The 20,310-nt window shown below is 35.8% G+C and overlaps 2 protein-coding genes across 2 annotated transcripts in view; one reads left to right on the top strand and one right to left on the bottom strand.

Annotated features, from left to right (window-relative positions):
* The window catches only part of LOC146162637 (E3 ubiquitin-protein ligase UBR5-like), a 49,390-nt gene extending 38,743 nt beyond the window's left edge, over positions 1 to 10,647 (bottom strand). Inside the window, exons 1-2 of the mRNA XM_083385720.1 lie at positions 10,603 to 10,647; positions 5,904 to 6,034 (exon numbers count right to left, since the gene is read on the bottom strand). The gene's annotated coding sequence lies outside the window, so the exon portion shown is untranslated. The remainder of the gene's footprint in view (positions 1 to 5,903; positions 6,035 to 10,602) is intronic.
* An 8,461-nt stretch (positions 10,648 to 19,108) lies between these two features.
* LOC146162636 (uncharacterized) lies at positions 19,109 to 19,871 on the top strand. Its single transcript, XM_083385258.1, has 2 exons — positions 19,109 to 19,405; positions 19,564 to 19,871. The coding sequence occupies exons 1-2, from the start codon at positions 19,123 to 19,125 to the stop codon at positions 19,869 to 19,871; spliced, it is 591 nt and encodes a 196-aa protein (XP_083241384.1). The 5' UTR covers positions 19,109 to 19,122.
* The last annotated feature ends 439 nt before the right edge of the window (positions 19,872 to 20,310 follow it).

Below are 20,310 nucleotides of genomic sequence, written 5' to 3'. Positions count from 1 at the left end.
CTCCCTAATTTAGTTGCGTAAATGGGTAAAATACAAGCTGTAGAGTCGGACTCGGGTTAATTTTGCGGACCGGAGTCGGACTCGGGTTATTTTTAAGACTCCGCAGCCCTGTTGTAGGCCTATAGGAGGTTTGTGCCAACCGACCGGAAATATTTTACGTCAACAAGCCGTATTTAATAACGACGCTGAGAAAAACGTATGAAAAGTTTACGACTGAACAGAGGCGCAGCTAGGGGGCTGCGGGGTACATATGTCCCCGGGCGCCAAGGTAGAGGGGCGCCAAAATGAGGCTTACAAATTTTGCACAACAGGGCAAAAAAAACGACCACAAGCAAGATAGCACCAGCGGCTGTGACAGACGTCATATGATACGCCACCCACGCCCAGACTGTTGCTGCCAAGATACTGATTCTGCGTGCAGCTGGATTCATGTAGCTTAGTGCTTCCAGCAATTCGGTATTTTAGATTTACATATTAGTTGGACAACATAAAAAAGAGTAAATGTGTATCGTTGGTCGCACGTAGCGAGAAAAGTTCTGTTAAAACATGCAATGGTATTCACAGAGACTTTGTGCTAAATACAACTGTCAACAAAACACGAACAAAAAAAAATTAGCGAGAACTTTTTGAAGTTTTAATCGTTAAGTTGGGCAAAAAAACAGAGTTTATACAGGCGTAATAGTGGTGCCCAACCCAATTGCAATGCCGTATAATTGTTCCGACTAAACATAGCCCTAATCGGTCGTAAAAGTAGCAATTATAATCCAGCAACTGAAAAAGTATTAAAAATTAGTAGCAAAGATCGCAAATCCATGAACTATGCCTTCAGTCACCTATACACGTGTAGTTTTATGTAAAGTATAGGACAGGGTTTCTCAACCGTGGCCCTCGGCCCCCCTGGGGGGCCACGGAGCGGTCATTGGGGGGCCACGGAGCGGTCATTGGGGGGCCACGGGCATAACTCTCTAGCTAGATATTGCGAAAACCAAAGCGTCACTATTTTCAAAATTTATCAGTTTAACTTTTTTTTTTTTTTTTTTTTTATTCGTATAAAGTTACGCCCCGAATGCTGCTCAGTAACTGAACTGAAGCGCTACCAAAAACTCCTTTGGAGTTTCTTGGTTTTATTGTGTTTTATAGAGATGACGTATTTTCGAATCTGCGAATTTCGCTACAAATTTTGTTAACAATAGCAGTTTCAATTGCAAGCTGTGAGCGGTCGTTCAGCAAATTGAAACTTATTTTGTCTTATCTGCGTGTATCAAAGGGATGGATCAGTAATCTTGCTATTCTTAGCGTTGAACGAGAAACATTGGAAACAACAGATTTCGATGACGTAATTAATCAGTTTGAGACAGTGAAATGAAGAAAAATAATCTATAGTTGTAAATCATTCATGTTTGACAGCGACTTAGTGAGTCATACGTGTAGTTTGTATAACCAAAACGCTTATTCTTTAAATACATTGTTCTACTAAAATTTGAACTATTTTCCGTATAATTAAGTAAGGTATATTATGTTAATTCAATTCAAATGGTGATTAAACACGTCATGCTCATCCAAGCGTAACTTGGGTTAAGAGACTGCGATCAACTACAAAAGTGAAAAAACGTGAACCGCCAAACTACAAAAACCTTAAACTTTTGACGTAACAGCACTAAACCTCTTAAAAACTAGCCAACTTTAAAGTAAATACACGACAAATGTAGATATGTAATAGTGATTTAGGCCACTGCTTGCAAAGTATTGATATTATATTTACTCAATAAGTACAAAGCTCTGCCAGGCAGCTTAATTGTAAACTAAATAACGTTACAATAATTTAAGCTTTACTTGTCTACGAAATGTGATTTCACCGAATTATCTAAATACTATCGTGGATTAAGATTGATTATGCTGGTTTGACGAATACATCGCGACGAGCAAGAGACAACAATTAATCTATTGGATTTATATGGCGGAAGAGGTATGGCGTTATTTATCGCAAAATGTATATCCATGCCATTTTATTAACAGTGGCGACCAAAGAACGAGACGTGATTGAATAAATGGAATTCTTTAGAATTGCGAATGCTTTGACACTATAAAGTTTAGTAATTTTAATGGAATTTGTACAACAAGGCCTGATGTGAATGCCAATGCATGTGCTCATATGTTTGTCAGCATTTCATGCAACTGCAGCAACTTGCCTCAGGCGAAATTGACTCAACAGAACCTTGTGAAATCAACAATGAGGCTCCATGTGTCTAACGACGTTCTGACGTACGCAAATGCATATTCCGTAACCTTATAAGAGCAAACCGCTTCACAACAAAATGCGAGCAAAACAACTTCAGCTGACATGAACCATAAATAGAGTGTTCGCCTAATAAGGCTGCGTATACCAACGAAACCTTTCTTTCCAAAGTCTATAAAAGTTCGGCGAATCACAGCACCGACACACAACCTCGAAGGCAATCTCAAGGAAGATGACAAACTACAACAACGGAAGAATGATTCAATTTCGCGCTGCATTTCTAGTTTTGCTGCAAGCTTGCAGTTCGCTCGCCTACGGACAAGTTCAGTCCAACGATTTCTTGGTGTGCAAACCAATTGGAAGCTTGTTCGAGATGCAACAATCCAGCACGGGAGGAAACTCAACAACCCTGAGGGGAAGTCCAGGACCTCCAGGCCGAAGAGGCCCGAGGGGCTTAGCTGGCCCGATTGGCCCCACAGGGCCACAACCAACTGTTCATTGGAACAGAATCGAACAAAAAATTGCCAAAAAAATTAAAGGTTAGATTTTTAGTCAAAGTTATTTGGATAAACTGAAATACATATTCACATAATTTTTCCTTATTAAGTATACCTTTCATGGTTTAGAAATATCGCTGTGTCCTGGCGTTGTTTTCAACGGATCTTGCTTCTGGCTTCCACAAACTGTTGCATCTCAAAAGGACGGAAGAGGCAAAGCTGCAGCAGAAAGTCTTTGTCAGTTTCACAACGGAACTCTGGCTGATATTGAAAGCGAGCAAATGTACGAGGCGCTGTATTCGTACATCCAGCGTGCATGGAACTTGTATGTGGACCACCCAAATCACAACTCCGTGGAAGTTTGGTTGGCTTCAAGATACGAGGTGGGTGGCTTTTACTTTGTTCGGCAATACATAAATTTACATTTAACTAGCACAAAAATACATATCCTTAATGCATTTGCTTTTCATTTTGTTCTAAAGCAAACAGCAGTTTAAAATACCCTACAGCAGGGGTCTCCAACCTTTTTAATTAGCGATCCAAGTTTAACAAAAATAAAATCGGAATTTACATTGCGACCCCATATTGTTTTCAGATATCAATGTAAAAATATTTTAAATAGTTCCAACAAAGTAACACGAGCGAATATGGGTGAATTATTCAATTCCAGAGAACTGTGGGTACACATGTGCAAAAAAAAGATTACTTTGGGGAAGTTATATTTAACAAATGAATTTGTATTTAACACAAGAAAAAATTGTTTCAACAATATATCCACTGATGTTTTGCAAACGCGGCTTCACTTTGTATAAGCTTAACCGCATGTCATGCTCTAATTCCAAGCGATTACGATGTTTCGTTTTTTAACATGCTTATTGCGTTGAATCCCACTTCACAAACCATGTGGTTAAAAACAGACGGATCGGTATCATTTAATAATCTAATTCAAGGGATGTCCAACGGAAAGATGCCGACGTGCCAATTTTTAACTTATTACTTCTTCCCGTGCCAAAGTTTAGCAACTATTTTTTTTCTAATATCAAAAGCGCTTTTATACAAAAAAACAAAACAGTATAATGTTACAATATCAGAAGTAATTGTTTGTTGTCGTAATTGCTGGAATTGTTTTATATTTGTGAATAAACAATGACAATTGGCTGTTTAACAAATTTAGCTTTTTTGACAATTGGCTGTATTTTGGGGGGCTTGCGTCTGCGTGCCATTTTTTATTAGGTCGCGTGCCTTATGATGGACACTCTTGATCTAATCAGACAGAGTCTGAAGTCGGGACGTTGATTGTATCGAAGTCCAAAAGTAAATATTCGCTGAAACCGTTGAATATTTTGCTTTAAACGAGTTAACCGAAATGCGTTTTGCTGCATCCACTTTCATAATTGGGAATATCAGCCTAATTATTATATATGCAAACCACCATGCCTAATGTTAATAACAAGATTTGACTTTTTGAAAATCCAGTCCTTTTAAAACTCAATACAAGAATGTCGCAATAAAACAATTTGCGAAAGTGCGACACTCGCTGCGCTAAATCTTAGAAACTAATTTTTCTTAAATGTCAAGTTAGCCGATTGAGCAGCTCTTGAGAGCCTAAAATCATTTTTATGTAGAAGATGCACTCAGTCACGTTTATTAGTGTGGCGTCATTGTAAAAAAAAATAGTAAAAGAGCAGGAATATGGTGAGTTATGGCGACCCCAACAGGTTTGGGACCACTGCCCTACAATACACTGAATGTAAAAGACACAAGCTATCAAAATCGGAATTCTACATTTTATCTGCACAGAATGGCGAGCTACGAAGTTCAACTGGTGGAAGTGTTTACGTGCGTTGGTATCCGGGATGGCCATCAGGTTCGGGTCAAGCAATGATTTGGTACGTTGCAACAAATCCATCAAGAGGATCTGATATTGGCATGTATAATTCTGATCTGAACGAAAAATGGCCCGTCCCACTTTGTCGTATTAAAACATCAAACTAACATCGATATTCAAAGAACATTTTGCTTTGTAATATATGACATTACCAAAAATGTTGGATTTATTAGCCACTAGTTCATCGCATGTTGAACAGTGAAGTGCTTTGAACGTGTTAGCGTTGTCATGTTGATTATACAATGTAAATAAATGATCAATGGCTTCCGAATGAGGTTATATTAATACCAAAATTTCATCCGCCTAAACATGCTCAGAGTAGTTAGAATCGTGGAGCCGCACCGCCTCTTTGCGACGAGCGTATACTCTCCGTACCCTTGCAGAACTTCACCCCTTGGACATTCGAGCACGTTATCCTATACGAATTTTAATAAGAGAAAATTTGTACAATCAAACTTGACAAAATCGTAATGACCTTTAGAAATATATGGCGAATTATTTTACGTACTTTGGTAAATGTTACAACACATTAAAAAATATTAGGCAATTGTGCAGAAAAAATACTTGCACATTAATGACAATAAAATACAATAAAAGTACAAAAACCAAAGTAAAACCAGGACAAAATATTTGTTAAAGGAATGTATATTTAACCCTTTTCTGGCATTGTCAGTTGCTATAAGTAAAATACATATATAAAAAAAATTAGTAATAGCCAATAATTATTGAAAAAGTCTTGAAAACATATGAAATCAGTAGAGATTAAAAAAAAAAAGCTTAAAAACAGAGTTATACTTGTTACATGTTTGAGTATTACCCAGTTGTGAAGTGATACAGGCATTTCAAAATCAACAATAAATCGATCAGAATTGAGACAAATAAGGAATATTTTTCTGTCGTGAAGTTAGCAGCCGTTTTCTGGGGCAATGTGAAAAGCGTACCTAGACAGGTTTACAACTGAAGTGAAATTTATTCACAAATAAAAAAAAACTTTTTTTAAGTAATAACCTCACACAGAATGTTTTTAATAAATCACAGAATCTGCTGTAAAAAAACCTTATTAATGTTTATAAAATACAATATTCAAAAGTTCGAACTTCAAAATGGAATGAGTTACTAATAGCTAAAAATGACTTTTAAATAATTCAGTTTGCAATTTTAATATTTTATTTTTTGTAAATTATACTACTGTAGAAAGAATAATATTAAATGCAATTATTTGATGGAAAGTTGATTTGTTATTGCCAGTGGTAAATATGGTTATTTTTGGAAATAACATTACCAAGCATTTTGATTTCCCTTACAAAGTCGCATTTGTTAAAAGGGATGAATGAAGTTCAACTGAGGAAAGTAATTAGATAAAATTGTGATCTTCAACATCCACCAGAATCAGGTAGTGAAAATTTGTATAAACTGCAAAACAGAAAACATCTTAAAACAACCAAAAAAAATAACAAAAAGCTATAGTTTTACCAAAAAAAAAGTGTTTTAATTAAAAAAAAGCATCTATGAAATGTTTTTTTTAACCCAAATAAAACTTCATTTGTGGTGTAAACCATAGATTGGTGCTGGTCTAGAATCCTACAACCCTTTTGTCCAGGGGTTTATATTGCTAAAATATTTGAATTGGTTGTGGTGTGAGTTAGGGTTGGTTGGGTGGGTCAGGTATTATTATTATTTTTATTCTTCCGTATTTATTTCTTTCATGAAATTTTAATATTGACAACTGATTTTTTTTATTTTTTTTTATAACTATTTAAATTGCTATAGAAAATATTAAGAATAATTGTTTGTACTTAATATGATAAAATTTAGACAATGTGTAAATTATTTGCATACTTATTACTACATTAAAAATATATTAAACAAACACAGCTGAAATATTTAATCCGTTTAAAACTGAAACGTACATAATATACACAGTGTGTATTATTGGAAGTCCATCTAGAGTAGTATTGGCCAACGATAACAGCACCCATGTATGTAGAACACAAGATGCCTTCGGAAAAGCTCAATAAATTCAGTTATCCTGATCAGGATTGGCAATCTTTCTAAATGTAAAATATGTTTACCTTTAATTTGTAAAATAATAAAAGGCGCTGATCTAGAATCCTACCACAACGCAAATTATTTGGGTTACGGTGCGGGGTTAGCGTTTGGGTTAGGGTGGGTCAAGTGTTATTATTAAATAATGAATACAATATTACTTGACCCACCCACACCCAAATATTGTGCGTTAATTTAATAATGTGGTAGGATAAGGATAATATTTTATTTGGAACGTCAAAAAACAAAAAACGAGAATCGCCGAAATCACAATGTTTTGAAATATTTGACGTTCCCAGGAGACAGCGAAAGACCGTAAGGTAGGATTCTAGTCTTTAGACCAGCGCCTATTAAAATAATAAAAGTACAATAATAACCTGATTTGTATTTATAGTTAATTGTTATTGTAGAGGCATGGCAACATTTATTTTTCTTATCAATGTATTATTTATCTTATTTTATTGAAAAAACAACATGATCATATTAAAGTGTAAAACAGCCTTATTTTTTAAATATTATTGATGAAGCTGATCCTTACCGCTTGGATGTGTTTGTATTGCACAAATGACGACGCTAAATAGCTATAGATCGGTGACTCAGCATTTTGTTTCAGCAGCAATTGTCAATTTTATGGGGATTTCCCATAAACTTTGCTGTGTAATTTATTTGTCGACAACTTTGCGAAATCTAGTTACGGGAGTTATACGTAAGACAAATCACAAATCAAAGAGATTCTCCTTGGACAAATGCAGCAATTTTGTTAAAGTTATACCCAATAGGCAACACTGAACGACACATTCAGGGAGACTTAAGCTTTTGATACTGAACAAACCACACTAGATAAACAAATTTGTTCGGATACTTCTAAAATTAGAACGAACAGAAAACGCGACAAATTAATGTTAGCGCAGCTCTTCGTGACCTTTCGTTGAAATGCTAGAGCAAGTCAAGTCATTTTTATTCGAAATCCCTGTTTTCCTTACATGTCTGTGTATATAGTGCAGGGGCGCCGCGCGGCTTGAAAGCCGAACTTCAGTTTGTGACACCTGCCAATTGCCACTGCCGACTGCCAGGCATCAACTATTCAAAGGCCCGCCGTAGTTACCCTGTGCAGAACCAAGGAGTATACTAATAACACAAATTCAAGTCTGGATATTCACAAAGAAGTAATGTACGATATTATTATTTTCATACTAAGGTGGTAGAAATGCCAAATTAACTTGTGTATGTTACCCACGGTTTGTGATCCAATGCAGCCCTTGTAGCGATCTACTTACCCGTAGCAGCTACACATCTCCTAATCGCTAAAGCCTTTTTCAATCTAGGAAGGTTTTTGTATCAAGCATAGAAAAATGATCCAACAAAACTACAAAAAACACATTTCATTGAGCACAGACAATTGAATTCACTAGTTACAGTTTCAAATATCGTCCAGTTGTTGATACGCGCATTTTGAAGTAATTGATAAATAGACACATATTTTGAGTCAGGAAGTTAGGATAAAATAGTGAAAATTATACAATCGCTTTAAATAAAAATAATTTAAAAAAAAAATCACCCAGAATTAATAAGCCGCAATGGGCAACAACCATACGCAGCTTGACTTTTAAAACGTACTTAATTAAAGAGAAATGAGAGAAAACATATTGTTTATTAAATGCAAATAATGAAAGTGAAAGGCATATGTTGGTATTGGTGGAAATTTGTGTTACAGAAGAAAGTTGTTGTCTCCGTTATGAGCATGATGACGAAAAACATAATTGACGAAAACATAAAAGCATCAATTTTTAGGAGGAGCCCGTTAAGCGAAGGAGAAGGCTCGTATACAGAAGTGCATCCGCTATAGCTTTGTAGGTGCTCCTAGCAGGTTTTTTTTTTGCCTGGCGCGTTTCAGATCGAAACTTTATCTAAAATCTCGCTGCTCACTTTAAACTGCAAAAACTTTTTTGTGATTCTTTCCTAGCGAAAACATAAAGCTACTGATATAAACGAGGATTTTAGTCCGGGAAAATTGCTTACACAAAATTCGGGATAAATATTGCTTTCTTAAGAGATAACACGAGCAAACAGTTTATCGTTATACAGTAGATAAAGAGAGGCCAAAGCACTACACGCGATTGAGTAAATAGAATTGCTATATAGGCGAAGTAAACAAACATGCACAGACATTTGGTAACTTCAGAGGGTGGCATCAGGACAGAAATAAAGGTGTATTTTAAAAGCAAATGATGCGCGAACACCTTTGCTGTGTAGCCCAAACATGTTATATATGCATACCGATGCTTGTGCAATGTGCAAAAATATTTGCGCGCTTTAAAAAAATTGCAAAATTGCCTCAGGTTATATTAAAGCCACAACCTATAGAAAAGCCATCCTGGATGCAAGAATGCGTTTCGACTTACGCAACTGAACATTCCGAAACCTTGTAAGAGAAAGCCGAGTTACATCAGGCGCAATGATCGAGTAGATGGAAGAACCATACAAGGAGAGTTCGCCAAATATGGCTGAGCATACCAACAGAACGAGTCGTCCCAAATGCTATATAAGAACGACAATTTACAGCAACGTCACTCAAATTCAAAGGTATCACAAGAAAGATGATAAACTACAAAAACAGGAAAATGCTTCAACTTGGCGTTTCAATTCTAGTTTTGCTGCAAGTTTGCAATTCATTCGCCTACGGACAAGTTCAGTCCAACGACTTCTTGGTGTGTAAACCAATTGGACAATCAAACTTGACAAAATCGTAATGACCTTTAGAAATATATGGCGAATTATTTTACGTACTTTGGTAAATGTTACAATACATTAAAAAATATTCGGCAATTGTGCAGAAAAAATACTTGCACATTAATAACAATAAAATACTTCAACAATAAAAGTACAAAAACCAAAGTAAAACCAGCACAAAATATTTGTTAAAGGAATGTATATTTAATCCTTTTCTGGCATTGTCAGTTGCTATAAGTAAAATACATATACAAAAAAAATTAGTAATAGCCTATAATTATTAAAAAAGTTTTGAAAACATATGAAATCAGTAGAGATTAAAAAAAAAAGCTTAAAAACAGAGAAAAAACAGAAAAAAAAGCTTAAACTTTAACATGGAATATGTTACTTATAGTTAAAAATGACTTTTAAATAATTCAGTTTGCAATTTTAATATTTTATTTTCAGTAAATAATACTAGTGTAGAAAGAATATTATTAAATGCAAATATTTGATGGAAAGTTGATTTGTTATTGCCAGTGGTAAACATGGTTATTTTTGCTGCTTTTGTAAATAACATTACCAAGCATTTTGATTTTCCTTACAAAGTCGCATTTGTTAAAAGGGTGAATGAAGTTCAACTGAGGAAAGTAATTAGATAAGATTGTGATCTTCAACATCCATCAGAATCAGGTAGTGGAATTTTTTATGAACTGCAAAACAGAAAACATAAAAAGCTATAGTTTTACCAGAAAAAAAAGTTTTTTAATTAAAACTATTTTTACCCCAAATAAAAGAACTGCCAAATTTGATTTGTGGTGGAAAACATAGATTGGTGCTGGTCTAGAATCCTAACACTCTTTTGTCCAGGGGTTTATATTGCTAACAATATTTGTATTGGTTAGGGTGTGAGTTAGCATTTGGGTTTGGGTGGGTCAGGTATTATTATTCTATTTATTTTTACGTATTTATTGCTTTCTTGAAATTTCACTTTTCAACAACTCATTTTATTACTGTAAAAAAGTTATGGGATTCTAGACCAGCGCCAATAGATTAAAGTAAACTATTAACTTGCCAAAGAAAGTATTGAGATTGAAAATATTTATTTGTACTTAAGATGATAAAATTTAGACAATGTGTAAATTATTTGCATACTAATTAATAAATTAAAAATGTGTTAAACAAACAGAGCTAAAATTCTTAATCTGTTTAAAACTGAAACGTACATATACACAATGTGTATTATGTGAAGTCCATCTAGAGTAGTATCGGCCAATGATAACGGCACCCATATACGTAGTACACAAGATGCCTTCGGAAATGCTCAACGAAATCAGTTATCCTGATCAGGATTGGCAATCTTTCTAAATGAAAAATATCTTTACCTTTAATTTGGAAAATAATAAAAGGCGCTGGGCTAGAATCCTACCACAACGCACAATATTTGGTTTAGGGTGCGGGGTTCGCGTTTGGGTGGGTCATGTGTTATTATTAAATAATGATTACAAGATTACTTTACCCACCTACACCCAAACGCTAACTCAAATATTGTGCGTTGATTTAATAATGTGGTAGGATTCTAGACCAGCGCCTAATAAAATATTAAAAGTACAATAATAACCTGATTTGTAATATAGTTAATTGTTATAGTAGAGGCATGGCAACATTTCTGTTTCTTATCAATCTATTATTTTTTTTATTTGATTGAAAAAACAGCATAATCATATTTAAGTGTAAAACAGCCTTATTTTTTAAATATTATTGATGAAGCTGATCCTAACACAGTGTTTCTAAATTTGTGTAATACTTATACTTACTGTCTTGATGCTATTACACAAATGACATATGGCGCTGGTGTAGAACAATGCTTTTCAATAGGATGCATTGTACACCTCAGGATGCCAATCACATTGTGTGGAAGCTGCACACCCTATATTTTTCTAATAGAATTTGTGTTATTGGGTGTGGGAAGGCCAGATTGGAAACTTTGGATATTGCGCGGGGGAGATGTTTTGCAGCTGAAAAAATGCGCGGCTGAAAATAAAATTTCGACTTGAACTTGCGCGGCTGAAAATAAACCATCAGGCTACCGAAAGTTGTAAATTGCGAATTTATATTAAACTTACAGCGTTCATAGAATACTTGAATCACTGCGCAATTTTTGGTTGGTGTGCGGGCGCAGTGCGCAGGTAAATATTTAAAAAGTTGGATAGTATAGCATTTAATATGCAATATTACTCGAAATTGCCTAATTGACGTCACTAAACACGTGACCGTTGTCCACTGATGCGTGACCAAATCGCCGAACTGTGCGTTTTCAGCGTTTCGCAAGTGATTCTATTTGATGCATTATATTATATACGTCTTATCAACTAGCGTTAAAAAATGTTATGCAACTTCAGTACGCGGCCCGCCAATTTTTTTTGTGCTTGTTTCATACAGAAGTTTGCGCGGCTGAAGTTTTGCGCGTTTGCTCGAGTCAGATTTGCGCGGCTGAACACATTTTCTATAAAATGCGCGGCTGTGACCGCGGCTGAAAGTGTTACTGCGCGGGGGATAAATCCCCTGCGCAGGCCAAACTTTCCAACCTGGTGGGAAGGTCAAGTGTTGTATTTATTCTCTTTACAATTTTAATTTTGATAAGTAGTTTGTCATGCAATCACTATTACTTTGCTGTTGTGTTTTTGTTTATCTTTTACTTAGTTTTCCTTAAGACAATTTATAAAAGATTCACGAAAAGATTTTCAAAACAGAAATTCCACGAAGCTATAGATCGGTGACTCAGCATTTTGTGTCGGCAGCAATTGTCAGTTTTATGGGGATTTCCCATAAACTTTGCTGTGTAATTTATTTGTCGCTAACTTTGCAAGATCTAGTTACGTTAGTTATAATTATAAGACAAATCACAAATTAAAGCAATTCTCTTTGGACAAATGCAGTAATTTTATTAATATTACACCCAATAGGCAACACTGAACGACAAATTAAAGTAGGCTTAAGCTTTTGATACTGAACAAACAACAGTAGGTAAACAAATTCGTTCGAAATTTGAGCTTTTAAAAATAGAGCGACCTCAAAACGCAACAAATTGAAGTCAGGTCAGCTCTTCGTGACCTTTCTGTGAAATGCTAAAGCAAGTCAAGGTCATCTTTATTTGAAATCGCTGTTTTCTATTTATGTCCATGTATACTCCAGGGACGCTGTGCTGCTTGAAGGAGGAACTCCAATCTATGACACTTGTCAGTTGCCACTGCCGACTACCAGGTACCAACTAATCAGAGGTCCGTCACTGTCACCCTGTGCACAACCAAGGAGTTTACGAATAACACAAATTTAAGTCTGGATATACCTAAAGCAAGTGATGTACGATATTATCGGATCGAATTTGACATCCGGAGTAAAGTGATATGTTCACTATTCTTTTCATACTAGAGCGGTAGTAATACCAAATTAACTTGTGTATGTTACCCACGGTTTGCGATGAAATGCAGCCCTTGTAGCGATCTACTTACCCGTAGCAACTACACATCTCCTAATCGCTAAAGACTTTTTCAATCTAGGAAGGTTTTTGTATAAAGCATGGAAAAACGATCGAACAAAACTTCAAAAAACACATGTCATTGAGCAAGTTTGGTTGGCGTCAAGATACGAGGTGGGTGAGTTTTACGTTCGTTTCGATAGTAGATCAAGTTGCGCTTCGATCAGAAGAAGAATACATATCCGTAGTGCATTTGGTTTTCATTTTATTTTAAAGCAAACAGCAGTTGAAAACCCTAAAACACAGTGAATTAACAAGACACTATAGCTATTAAAATCGGAATTTTACTTTTTATCTGCATAGAATGGCGAGAAGTTCAACTGGTGGAAGTGTTTACGCGCGTTGGTATCCGGGACATCCATCAGGTTCGGGTCAAGCAGTGGTTTGGTTGATTGCAACAAAAATATCAGTAGGAACTAGCATTGGGATTTTTATTTATGGAAATGTCAACTACAAATGGCCCGTCCCACTTTGTCGCATTGATAAAGCTAACTAACACGGACGATCAAAGAACAGTTTGCACAATATGGTAGCGCCATTTCAAAGTTGCTGTGCTAAGTCGGCACGTTTTACCGATTCTTAGGTTTTTAAAAAAACCAAAGCGTATTTTTACCTGGTATCATTGCCTTGTAGGCTACAGTAAATCGTAATGGCGATTATTTTACTAATGTGAAATCAGATGTTATGCATTTATGATTTCAGACCTGCGTTGTGTGTTTATAACAATCTTAAGTAACTCTACTTGATAAGAAGGCCCTATGAACGAGCACAGTAAATGTCGTTGTGTGCTAAATGCCGCGCTATTATGACTTTGGTGATTTTTAGACTCTGTCGTGCTGTCGTTGCACGGAATAATTTATTCTTTGTGTGTGCGTTATTGTTTCTATATTTTATCGTTTGTACGTCTGTTACTTTTCAACTCTTTTTTTCTTACTCACGTGTTATATCTCTCTGCTACGTTTGCACATCAAGAAGTTCAACTGGTGGAAGTGTTTACGCGCGTTGGTATCCGGGATGGCCATCAGGCTCGGGTCAATTGGTCTATTGCAACAATTCCATCAAGAGGATCTAAAATTGGCATGTATAATTATAATGATCCAAACTACAAATGGCCCGTCCCACTTTGTCGTATTGAAACATCATAACACCGACGATCAAAGGACATTTTGCTTTGTAATATATAACATCACAAAAAATATGGCATTTACCACTTGCTTATCGCATGTTGAGCAGTAAAGTGCTTTGATCGTTTTAAGTTCTTCCGCTGTTGTGTTGATTATATATAAACAAACAATTAACGACGTTCGTTTGGGTTTTAGTAATACCAAAGTTCCATCAGCCTAAACATGCTCGGAGCAGTCTCACGCTTTGCATCAGTTGTGTGGAGTAGGGTGGGGTGTTATAGTTCTGTGGGTCGGGCCGCATCTCCTCTTAAAGTGCTGATTTAAGTTCTTGAAGGTTTGCTGGATGAGTGAGAGGCGGCACCTCTCCACGTGCAGCTGAAGGTCGACGGTCTGCGACGTGCGTATACGCTCCGTACCCTTGCGGAACTTCGCCTCAGTAACGCACTCTGTGGCGAATTTCGATTGTATATGTTATAATTATTAATAAAAAATATTTAGCAATACTGCTGGTCAAACATAGAATAAGTACTATGAAGAGTAGTGAAGAGTTTTATATTTCACTTGTGCACGTTATGGTGCACAAATGTTATTCAAGGATAAAATTATACATTCTAACTGTTTTCCCAATGACTGTTACAATACAATAAAAATATTATGCAATTAAGCAGAAAAAAAATTCGTGTACATTAATAATAATGAGTTATACTTGCTACATGTCTGAGTATTACTCAGTTACGAGCATTTAAAAATCAACAATAAATCGATCAGAACTGAGATAAATATGGAATATTTTTCTGTCGTGAAAAGGGCAATGTGAAAACCGTACCTAGACAGGTTTACAACTGAAGTGAAAATTATTTACTAAACGAAAGAAAAAAAGTTGAGTAATAACCTCATACAGATTTTTTTAAGAAATCACATAATCAACTGTAAAATAACCTTGGTTAAATACTAAGTATGCAAGTATAAATATTCATAAAATACAAATAATGAAAAAATCGATCTTTAGCATGAAATATGTTACTTATAGTTAAAAATGACTTAAATAATATAGTTTGCAATTTTAATATTTTATTTTGTTTTAAATTATACCAGTGTAGAAAGAAAATTATTAAATGCAATTTTACGTGTAAACAGTTTTAGTGCATTGTACATAGAACTTTCAGCAGATAACACACTTAACGTGCGCACAGAATTAAAACATCTATCTTAAAAAAAAATAAAAAAAATTACAAAAGTTTTGCATTATTTTTAGAAATAGTGACTGAAAGTGGATTTCAGCAATATTACAAAACTAGAATAATATCAAAGTCGGAATAAAGTAAAGTTTGGAATAAATGCAAAATTTAATTGTTGTTTTGGCCGCTTAGATATCAAACTGAAAACGTATTGGATTTTATTATGGCGTTCGTCTTATGAATATTGTATGATTTAAACTTATTTTTTAATCTGAAATTCTGGCATTCAAAATAGGAATATTTACATAAAGTATTCCAATACGCGAAAATTATAAAAAATCAAATGCAAAACAAACATGAAAACATTTATTCATCCACAGATAAAATTAAAGAGTTTTGTATAAAAACAGAAGGTAAAGGAAAATTGAGTTTTACCTAAAAAGTTTTTGCCCAAACGTCGACAGCAAAACGACAGATGCCAAAAAGATGCCCCCAACCGCCTTTACCCTGTCCCTAAAGATTTGGGCGTTATTTTGACCATTCACATCTTATCAGTCAATTTTAGGATTTATTTGGACAGATGTATGTCTTATATAAACGATTTTGGATGTTATTCCCTCTTGGTTATTACTGCGTATTTGTCTTTACTATGTGTTGGTCTTAACAGCCTATAGCATTATAGAATATTGTGATTTAGATGTTATTTATGGGAAAATCATTAAAGGCCTATATACTTTTTTTGGTAAAAAAGGTTATGAAACACCGTACTACGTCCTATTGCTGCAGCCAGAATACTGGCCTTCAGTTGTATGTTTTTATATTTAGTGTTGCAAAGCTATCATTTGTATTTAGAACACCAAATTAATTAAAAGTTATTGAAAGAATTTACCTTTGGTTAATTAACCTGTTAAAGAGTTAGCCACTTGCTCATCGCATGTTGAACAGTAAAGTGCTTTTATCGTTTACTACGCTGAGTAATGACGACGAGTTTTATATTTGTTACTTTTCCGAGTATGTATTATTTAATTACTTCAAAAAAATAACAAGTATTCCATCAGAACCGAAATAGCAGATCGAGATTGATTTTGTCATTAATTAAACAACAGTTTCAATAGCGAGATTGAAACCGTACCTATAGTCAGCCTTGCAACTGATTTTAAATAGATCTACAAATATGGGTCAGCGTTATTAGTAGCAACTAATTCTTTAATGTCGACGCAAATGCCGAGTTTTATAAATCAACGAACAGTGAAGACTGATGGAAGCAAAATCAATAAGAAAAATTCACTTTGAGTAGAATCTGAGCACGACCCAAAATTTAGCTCTAATTTAAACGTAAGACAATGCCCAGCAACATGGACACCGGGTTAAAAAAAAGTTATACATTCAAACAGTGAACAATTTATTTTTTGAGGTTGCTGTGCTAGATCTATGCGTTTACTGATTCTTCCGTTTTTGAAAACCAAAAAGTATTTTTACCTGGCATCATTGCCTTAGGCTATAATAAAGTAGGGCTATAATAAAGCGTAATGGCGATTATTTTACTAATGCTAAATCAGATGTTAAGCATTTATGATTTTAGGCCTGCGTTATGTGTTTAGAACAATTTTCAGTAACGGTACTTGATAAGAAGGCCCTATGAATGAGCATAGTAAATGTCGTTGTTAGCTTAATGCCGCGCTTATATGACTGTGGTGATTTGGCAATACGGTAGTAACAATCGCTTATTATCCACGTCGTGAGCACGTGAGTACGACAACCAATCACAGCGCAGTGTGCGGTCAAGCGGAACGAATCACGTAACTTCGGTACTAACGGCACTTTATGACGAAACAACATTATCGGACGCAAATACGTGTGAAAATGGCGTATATACCTTTTTAAATTACTTGCTGTGACGTCATTTATACCACTTTATTTATTATGACGTCACCGATTTGACAAGCGTTTTCAATAGATTTCAAGCCTCACGCTATTTGTTGTACTATTGTTGCAGGGAATAATTTATCGTTTGTGTGTGCGTTATTGTTTCTATATTTTTATCGTCTATTGTTCTTTTTACTCTTTTGTTTCTCACGAAAATGATATCGCTTTTCCACTTGTGCACCTCACCGTTCACGTTTTATCTTAATCGCACCACGTTTTATGTTGGCACCTAAGTTAGTTACCGGCGCTTACACCATTTTCCCCTCGTTGTGGTGGTCGGGTTTTGGTTAGGCTAATGTACGTTTCGAAATTATTGCAATTGACGTTTGGTTTTATTAGACGTTGGCCTTTTATTTTTCATGCCTGCTGTTATTTTATTTAGGTTTTCTCTATTGAATACACTTTGAAGGCACTTTGTGTATCGCTTGGCATCCGACAGGCCGTTAAGTAGGGCTCCTGAAATTGAAAATATTTCGAAGGGCGTGGTAAGAGACTATCAGTGTGTTCAGGAGGCTTGTGCTAACCTTTCATGATATATAGTTTGCTGTCGGATCGCTAGCCTTACAACTGACACTGACCGGGAATATTTTACGTCTCAACAAGCCGTGTTTAATAGCGAGGCTGAGAAAAACGTGTCGAGAAAATCTTACAATTGAATTGGCTCACAAAATTTTATACAGTATTGTTCTTCCTCGGTATTCGTACGGCTTTGCTCGTGTTGGTTTTGCAGAACCGCGCCATGATCATCCAGGCGTAACTGCGGTTAAGGAACTGCGATCAAACACAGATGTGAAAAACCTTTAGCGCCAAACTACAAAACCTAAAACTTTTGACGTGAACACAAAACCTTATCAAACTTAAAAGTCAATAGAACAACAAATGAAAATATGTAGTAGTGAGTTAAGCCACAGCTTGCAAAGTAGGCTATCGATATTATATTTACTCAGCAATCGTTACAAAGCTTGATTGCAAACTATAAAAGTATAAATACCGTTGCAATGATTTATTTGTCTACAAAATGTTATTCACGATATTACCGGAATACCATCGTGGATTGGCATTATGGTTTGACAAATACATTGTGACGATCAAGAGACAACAATTGACCTATTGGTTTTATATGGTGGAAGGTGTATGCCGTTATTTATCGCAAACATTATATCCATGCCATTTTATTAACAGTGGCGACCAAAGTAGGCCTACGTGACGCGATTGAATTAATGGAATTTCTGTTGAAGGATTACCAATGCACTGACAATAAAACTAAAACTCATAGTTAGAAACATGAGTAAAAACAGGATTAGACTTTTGTTTAGAAGGAAAAAATATTTCGCTAATTGGCATCGTCAGTTCCTTATTTGAATAGATTCAATTCTGTTTCTCATGTTTTTAACTAGGAGTTTTATGGCGTCAGTGGAGCAGTGATCGACTGGATAAAACCTGCCGCCGATGGTATGGAAATCTATAAAGATACACCCTAATGCTGACAATACAAAGTTCGGTTAGTTTTAATGGCATTTGTACGGTACAACGAAGCCAACGATATACGCTATTTGCGGAACCGATTGATTGTTAAATGGTTCTGCGTGTTAAAAGCAAACAATGCGCAAACGTTTTTGCTGTGAATGTGATCAAATGTTTGTCAGCATTTCATGAAACTGCAGAACATGCCTCCGGTAAAATTGACCCAACAGAACCTTGGGAATTCGACAAATAAGGCCCCACATGTAAAACGACGATCTGACGTATGCAAATGCACATTTCGTAACCTTATAAGGGCAAACACAACGCGAGAAAAACAACTTTCAAATGCGAGCAAAACAACTTCAGCTGGCATGAACCATAAATAGAGATTTCGCCTAATAAGGCTGCGTATATCAACGAAACCCGTCTTTTCAAAGTCTATAAAAGTTCGGCGAATCACAGCACCGACACACAACCTCGAAGGCAATCTCAAGGAGAAACTGCAACAACAAAATAATGCTTCAATTTTGCGCTGCATTTCTAGTTTTGCTGCAAGCTTGCAGTTCGCTCGCCTACGGACAAGTTCAGTCCAACGACTTCTTGGTGTGCAAACCAATTGGAAGCTTGTTCGAGATGCAACAATCCAGCACCGGAGGGAACTCAACACCCATGAGGGGAGCTCAAGGACCTCCAGGCCGGAGAGGCCCGAGGGGCTTAGGTGGCCCGATTGGCCCTACAGGACCACAACCAGCTATTGACTGGAAAAGAATTGAAAAAAAAATTGACGAGAAAATTAAAGGTTAGATTCTTGAGTAAAAATTATTTGAACAGTAAGATCAAAACGTAACCCCTCTTGTAAAGCTTGGAATTAAATATATTACAAAATACTGTGTATGATATAGTAATTTGAACGATAAATGTATTTTCATTTGTTAATCGCTTTAATAATTTTTATAGAACTGTCGCAATGCCCTGGGGTTGTTTTTAACGGATCTTGCTTCTGGCTTCCACAAACTGTTGCATCTAAGGAGTACGGACAAGGCAAAGCTGCGGCAGAAAACCTTTGTCGGTTTCACAACGGAACTCTGGTTGATATTGAAAATGAGGAAATGTACGAGGCGCTGTATTCGTACATTCAGCGTGCCTGGCATATGTACGTGGACGAGCCCACAGACAACGTCGCACGAGTTTGGTTGGCATCAAGATATGAGGTGGGTGGCTTTCAGGGACGTGTAGTCAGTGCATTTATGAGCAGCAACAGTTGATCACAGGCATGCCACACCTTGAATTGTCGTGCATTGTTACGTCATAAACGATGTAGTTATTTTTTACGTTTGCTATACTTAGTAATGTTGTTTCACTACTTTTTAATCATTTTGTTTTTGCTCTTTGAGTGTTTTTTGCGTATTGCGGTAAAACTCAAGTCAATTGCTGCTTGCTAGCATATTTATTTGTATTTGATACGCAGTCCATCCAATGGCAGAAGCTAAACGAAAAAGTTCAAACTTTTTTTGCCGTTTTTGTGGTTGTTAAAGAAAACATTACTTTAAAAAATTAATGCCTTACCATCTAGGAACCTCACCGCACGTCACTGGTGGCTTTTACTTTATTTTTGGCAATACACAAATTTACTTTTTTTTAGAAGAAAACACTTACCTGTAATGAATTTGCTTTTCATTTTATTTTAAAGCAAACAGCAGTTGT

Source organism: Ascidiella aspersa, chromosome 3, assembly GCF_963924565.1.
Source record: "Ascidiella aspersa chromosome 3, kaAscAspe10.2, whole genome shotgun sequence".
Lineage (NCBI taxonomy): Eukaryota > Metazoa > Chordata > Ascidiacea > Phlebobranchia > Ascidiidae > Ascidiella > Ascidiella aspersa.
Note: the sequence above shows the minus strand (reverse complement) of the source record. Positions and strands in the feature narration are given on the sequence as shown.

Coding starts and splice junctions, on each gene's coding strand:
- LOC146162636 (XM_083385258.1), top strand. CDS start 19,123: ATGCTTCAATTTTGCGCTGCATTTCTAGTTTTGCTGCAAGCTTGCAGT. Junction 19,406..19,563: donor AATTGACGAGAAAATTAAAG/GTTAGATTCTTG, acceptor TAATTTTTATAG/AACTGTCGCAATGCCCTGGG.